Here is a 6,035-nt window from a genome sequence, read left to right on the forward strand (position 1 = left end):
CCCCTTCCCTGAATTTCCTGCCCCAGCACAGGCATGAATAGCCCCATGGACCTAGGCCAGAAGCCTCTGCTAGGCAGGGGCTTCTGGCTCAGGTGGGGCGGGGCTGGGCGGGCCTTGGTCTTCAGGAGCCTACCGGAGCTTCCCTTGGGTCCTGCTGCCCCTCGCTCCTATCATCTTTGACAGGAGCCAGGGGCAAATAAATACTAATTTTCAAAAAAATTTAGGGGCCTCGTGGGCTTGATAGAATGACATAGAAGGCTGCATTTGCCCTGTGGGCCATATTTTGCCCAGCCCTGATTTAGAGGGCACAGAAATGTGTACAGATTGCGAAAGGTGATAAAAGTTCAGATTACATCTGTAATAATTTTGAGAAGAAAAGCAAAGACAATTGTGCTCTCAACTTGTCATTGCAAAAGCTCTCTGTCCTAGCTGTGTGCTGAAGCTGAGACTTGGGTCTTGAGTAGCTGCTTCTTCTTTAAAGGCCAATTATTTGAACAGTGGTTTTCAAACTTTCTGAAAACACAGAACCCTGTCATATCATTTCTGCCATGGAATCTCTATCCCTGTCCTAAAAACTGATGCAGAGCCAGGCAACCTAGCCTGACAGTGGCGGTGCAGCCTCCTGGGCCATGCCGCTATTACCCCCACTTTGCTATTATTTCTAGTGTCTTGGTGGAAACCCTGGTGACCTGTCAAAACCTCGGATCCACAGAACAGTTGGAAGACTCCTGCATTAGGGAAGAACACACTGCATAGATGTTAAGTCATTTTAACCTAGATGCTTACCTTCATAATCATAATGGCAAAAACAAATCTTTTTTTTAAAAATAGGCATTTAATAGATGTATGTAAGGAAGACTGTTTATGCTTCTATTTCTGAAGTCCCTGGTTTCTACAACAACCAGCCCTGCATGCTTTATAAATCTGCTTTCTGCAGGCCTGCAATTTGCAGTATATGAGTCAGCAGTAGGGGAGAAAATGGCACCCATCTACTTAAAAACTTCCATTGGCATTACTAGCTTTTTATCTTTTTTTTTGAGAAAATACTCAACAGCATAAACATTCTTTTTTAATGATAACACTCTAGCACAGAGATGTCAAAAATATGGTCAAGAGGCTAGATTCAGCCCATGGGACTTCTCACTGCAGTTGCCAGCAGCAAAGGAGTTCCTGTGGCCACTCCAGCATTCAGGGTAACCTTGCGCAATTTTTTTTTAATTTGGCAGCTTGCCTGTAAAAAACCAGTGTTGGTGCCTTGGTTTAACCTCCAGTGGTTTTCAGCCACCACTGCCAGGTAAAAGTGCTCCAAATGCCTGGGCACAGCTAGACTGGGAAGGGCTGCAGGACCAGTGTGCACTCCTCCTGCATTAGGACTCTCTGATAACCCTAAAGTAGGCAGGAGATCATACTCTTGCTGTAGCCCTTTCCAGTCCAACCATGTTTCCTGGAAACAGATTGCATGGGGTAGGTGGAATTCTTTCTTGTGCCTCTACAAAGAGCATGATGGGGGCTGGCCAGGATGGGCTGAGGCCAAAAAAAGGCTCTTCTCCCTGCTTCAGGCCTGATTACCCTAACACAGTAGGAGCATATTCATTCCACTGCCCTTCCTGGTTGGGCTGTGCATAAAGCATGCGGAGTACTTTTTTTACTGAGGTATGGTAGTGGTGATACCTGCTTTGCAGCACCTCTGAAAGGGTCTCATGGCACCCTGTTTGAGATCTACTGAACAAAAATGAAGCTATCTAGTTCTATAAACTCTAGACTTCAGAAATAAAAAGATAAAAAAAAGTCTTCCTTATATACTGCTGTTGCAGTGACAGCGTGGCAGTTGCAGGCACACTGGCTAAGCAGTACTGGTGGCATTAACTCTGTCAGCTAGTGCTAACACAGCAGCCTTGACAGCCATGGCAAGAAACCACACAAACCAGCTCCAGAAGTGGGTTGTCCAGCCCATGAGGAGCTATGCAGTCCAGATCCAGCCCCTGGGGCCAAGTGAGCTTGACAGCCTGTTTTAACATATACAAGTAATGTAAAATACATTAATAGGATCTTTCTCAACTCTGTAAGTGTTATCTTTGTCTTACAGATGGAGAAACATGCTGCAGAGGGCTTGCCCTGAGTTAAATGCAGAGTCGGGCTATTCTGACTCAGAACACAGAGGTGTGAATATTAGGATTAGCTGTCTGGAGTTGTTACTCCCCACCCCATAAGCAAATTACTAGAATTTACAACATAATATAATCCCTGTCTAATTTAACAAAAAGGCAAGTATTAAATAAGGAGTTGTTTTGTTTGTTTCAGAATATCAAGAGGCATATTATCAACACTCATTATTGAGTTGCATGTATGCTTTATAACTTTAATCTGACAGGATTATTTTATTTTACTAAGGAAGGAAATTTAGTTATATTTTTCACTTGAGAATTTTTAAAAATTCTTTTTAATATTTGTAGTTACTTTATCATCTCACTAAGGTTGGACAGAGAAAGGAAGCTGATAGCCTTGTCTGGTTCTTCCACCCTAGAAAAATGTTGTGGTACAAGTTTCCCTCTATTTAATGCAGTACATACATTCCTGGAGAATGCAGGATAAATAGAATTCGCATAAAGCGAACCTACTTTATAATGTAAGAAATAGGCATACGTTCCTGTGTCAGCTGCTCCTGGGACCACTCTAGCACTGGCTGTGGTAAGTGTGGACAAGCGGAGCCTCAGGTGGTGTAGGGCATGGTACTCATACCAGCTGCCTGCAGCCACTGAGCTGCACCATGCCCCAAACCCCTCAGGGCTCTGCCTGTCTCCACGCACCCCAGCTCCTGCTGCAACTGTCCCAGGAGTGATAGCTGCTGGGCTGCACCATGTCCTGGTGCAGGCAGCTGGCGCCGGCAGCTCCCAGGGCCCTATTGCAGCTGGGGCTGGAGTGAGTGCTATGCCCTGCACTGCCCAGGGCTCTGCTTGTCCGCACCCACTCCAGGCCATGCTGGAGCGGCCCTGGGAGCAGCTGACACCAGCTGCCTGCACAGGGCATGGTGCAGCCCAGTGACTACAGGGAGCTGGCATCGGCCATTCCTAGACAGCAGCAGCAGGAGCTGGGGTAAGTGGGGACAGGCAGAGCTGGTGCCGCAGCTCCCGGGCCTCTGCAGCCGGGGCTGGGGTGAGTGGGGCCATGGCCCTTTCCTCTGCCCCCACAGACTTACCTACTTGGGGAGGGGGGGGCTCTATGCTGAGCAAATTTACCTCGCATAAGAGCAAATTTACCTCACATATAACGAATTATGAGTCTAAATATGTTCATCGCATAAGTGCAAATTCACATATAAAGAACCTGCATAAATCAAGGGAAACCTGTATTTTATTACAGAATAAGCAATTTTACAATAGAAAGGTTCTCAAAAGTTTCTTAGGCTGTAGGAGTCGGCTTTTTTTTTTGCAGAAACTGTACATTTAGTCCCAAATTGCCTGTGATGTTATTTTTTATTATTTATAAATATTGAACTGTTTTTCCTTTTTGTTGTTTTCAGCTTGTGACAAAATTATCTGCTTTTTCAGGGAACCCTCAATTTAACTATGTTAAATATAACTTAGGGTGTCAGTTACAGTGTGCAATACCAAAACTTAATGAGCTGAATAATTAGCTTATACTCCAGCAATACCATCACTGTCACATGTGACTGCAGGCAAGGAAGGAGATATCTAACTGGAAAGCAAAACAAATGTATTTATAAACTTGAAAACTGTGAAGCTGGAAAGAAACTCTTGAACCTTTATTTACAGTGAATTGTAGAAGCAGTAAAAGATTCAAAATATTATATGGTATATTAACATTTTCAACTTAAGTAAATGTTCTGTGAAACCTCCATTTTTCAGACTCCGTCAGCTGTACAGAAGATTAAACAGCTTCTTAAAGATAAACCTGAGCATGTAAGTACAAAAGAAAGGCTTGCCTGTATGCTCTGCTAATATTTTTAGCATTTCTTGTGATGCTCGCTTTGTTTATTTGAGCAGCTATGAAGTATATATGATCAATGTTAAACAACAAAACTCAAAACCAACAACAAACAACATATTAATGGTACTTGCTATTAATTATTTCATTTCAAAATCTTTTTATACACTAATATTTACTGTTGTATATAAGAATCAAATGTTCTGAGAAAAATTACTTTGGGCAAAGCATGTTAAGTGAGCTGTTTGTAATTTTAGAAAAAGAGGAAAGTCCAGCATGCATTCTTTAAAGAGATTTGTTAAGACTTAAAATATTTCCAAGCTAGTATTTTAAAAATAATCTAACCAATTGCTGTTAGCAGTTATCTAAAATACTAAAAGAACCTTTCATTAAAAGTTGAGATCAGTTGCTCTCATGAGAGTCTCCATTTCTCAAAAAGTTTTTGAGATACATATATACGCATATAATCTTTGATAATACTTTGACCCATATGGCTAGCTAATATTTGAGCCCTATCTGGCATTTCAGTTGGGAAGAGAAATTGATTACACCGCTCTGTTGTTATTTTGGTGTGATCTTGCTTATTTACAAAGTCCTGTAAATACAAATTGTGACTTCCTTGGTCAGAAATACAAGGCTGTTTCCAGGCAGTGCAGCACTCAGCTTTCCTATCAGGCCCCCTCCTGCAATTGTTTCTCATCTGGTTGGCTTTCTGCCTCACCTGTACAGCTGCTACCAGTCGGTCACTTTCTATGTCTGCATCTTGTTCCAGGAAGCCCTCAGTCCACACAATTTAGTTTGTCATGGATCCCATTGTCTTGAGTTTTTCCAGCAATTACTACTACGTAGGTATTTAACTGCTTCTTCCATTCAGCCTGAAAACAAGGATACTGTATTCATCAGCTTTAGGCAGTGTTGTTGTTACCTGTTGAACTAGTGGCATTTGATAGCTGCCACTGGCCTCTTTCTCCATAACTGTACACGTAATTTTTTTTACATTTACTAAGCAATTCTGAGTAAACTTTCATGGGTAGGATGGTAGCCTTTTTATTAGGAAGAGGCAATGTCTGTTAGTGTAGACTGATTTCTGTTCCTTGTCTTGCTGATAACTTTTCATCTGTTGTTTATGCACTTGCTGTCAGGCCTGTCTATGCTTATATTACTCTTCCTCCAGGGCTTTTGACAGCAGTACATGTGCTGTGGAACATATGCCCAGAATGTGTGATGCTGACAGATCTGCTGTAGCAGCATTACTCCTAGAGTCTGAAGAGCATTCTGGCAAGATAGTGCCTGTTGAATGGACTGTAGGAGCCAGCAAAAGGCATGGGATTATCTGCAGATACCTTCCACCGCAACTGCCAGATAGTAGCAGATGCCCTATGTCATTCAGCAGAGGTGGCTCAACTGTTGACAGAAAGGAGAGTTTTACCATCACAGAGAAGTTTTGGTTGTAGATCCACTCAAAATATTACCAGCAAAATTAGGTAAAGTAGACTAGGCCTTGACCTGACACAACATCATCTTGGATAGCTACAGTAATTAGGAGTGGTTGGACCCTATCCGCAGAATTGTGATAGCCTTTATGTCCTACTGGGTCAGTGTAAAACAGACTTTTATAAAGTTGGAAAGACTTGAGTAGTAAGGACTAAATGGTAACCTGGTATTGAAGATTGCCACTGAAGTAATTTTCCAGCATTGGAAATTAGAAATTGACCAATTATCGTCGGAGTGCTGTGCAAATATGGCTCAGCCTCAACCTTGTCAACATTATCTTACTATCTGCTCCCTTAATAACAGTGTCTACATTGCTCTTGAAACAGAAAATAGTAAAGTATTGTAAAAAAAATAATAATAATAATTTGAACTTGCAAAACCACTTGGCTTTCAAGCAAAATTTTTCTCATCTAAACTGCTTATGAGACCAAACACCTAAATAGGGTGCCAGCCCTATTTTGTTGGAATTTATGTTTATACAGACTATATTTTTCTCTGCAATAGAACATCTCTGGCATAAACTTGCTCTTAGTGAAGTCCCAAAAGCTGTAGATAGAGCTCAAAAGTATGAGGTAGAACGATGGTAGAAATGCCTC

The 6,035-nt window shown here is 42.0% G+C and overlaps 1 protein-coding gene across 1 annotated transcript in view; it reads left to right on the plus strand.

The window, feature by feature from the left end:
- Window positions 1-6,035, plus strand: part of ISCA1 (iron-sulfur cluster assembly 1) — a 28,480-nt gene that overhangs the window by 3,968 nt on the left and 18,477 nt on the right. Inside the window, exon 2 of the mRNA XM_019517369.1 lies at window positions 3,867-3,920. Coding sequence (XP_019372914.1) covers window positions 3,867-3,920 — 54 coding nt within the window. The remainder of the gene's footprint in view (window positions 1-3,866; window positions 3,921-6,035) is intronic.

Source organism: Gavialis gangeticus, unplaced genomic scaffold (genome assembly GCF_001723915.1).
Source record: "Gavialis gangeticus isolate Ggan-Ray unplaced genomic scaffold, GavGan_comp1, whole genome shotgun sequence".
NCBI lineage: Eukaryota > Metazoa > Chordata > Crocodylia > Gavialidae > Gavialis > Gavialis gangeticus.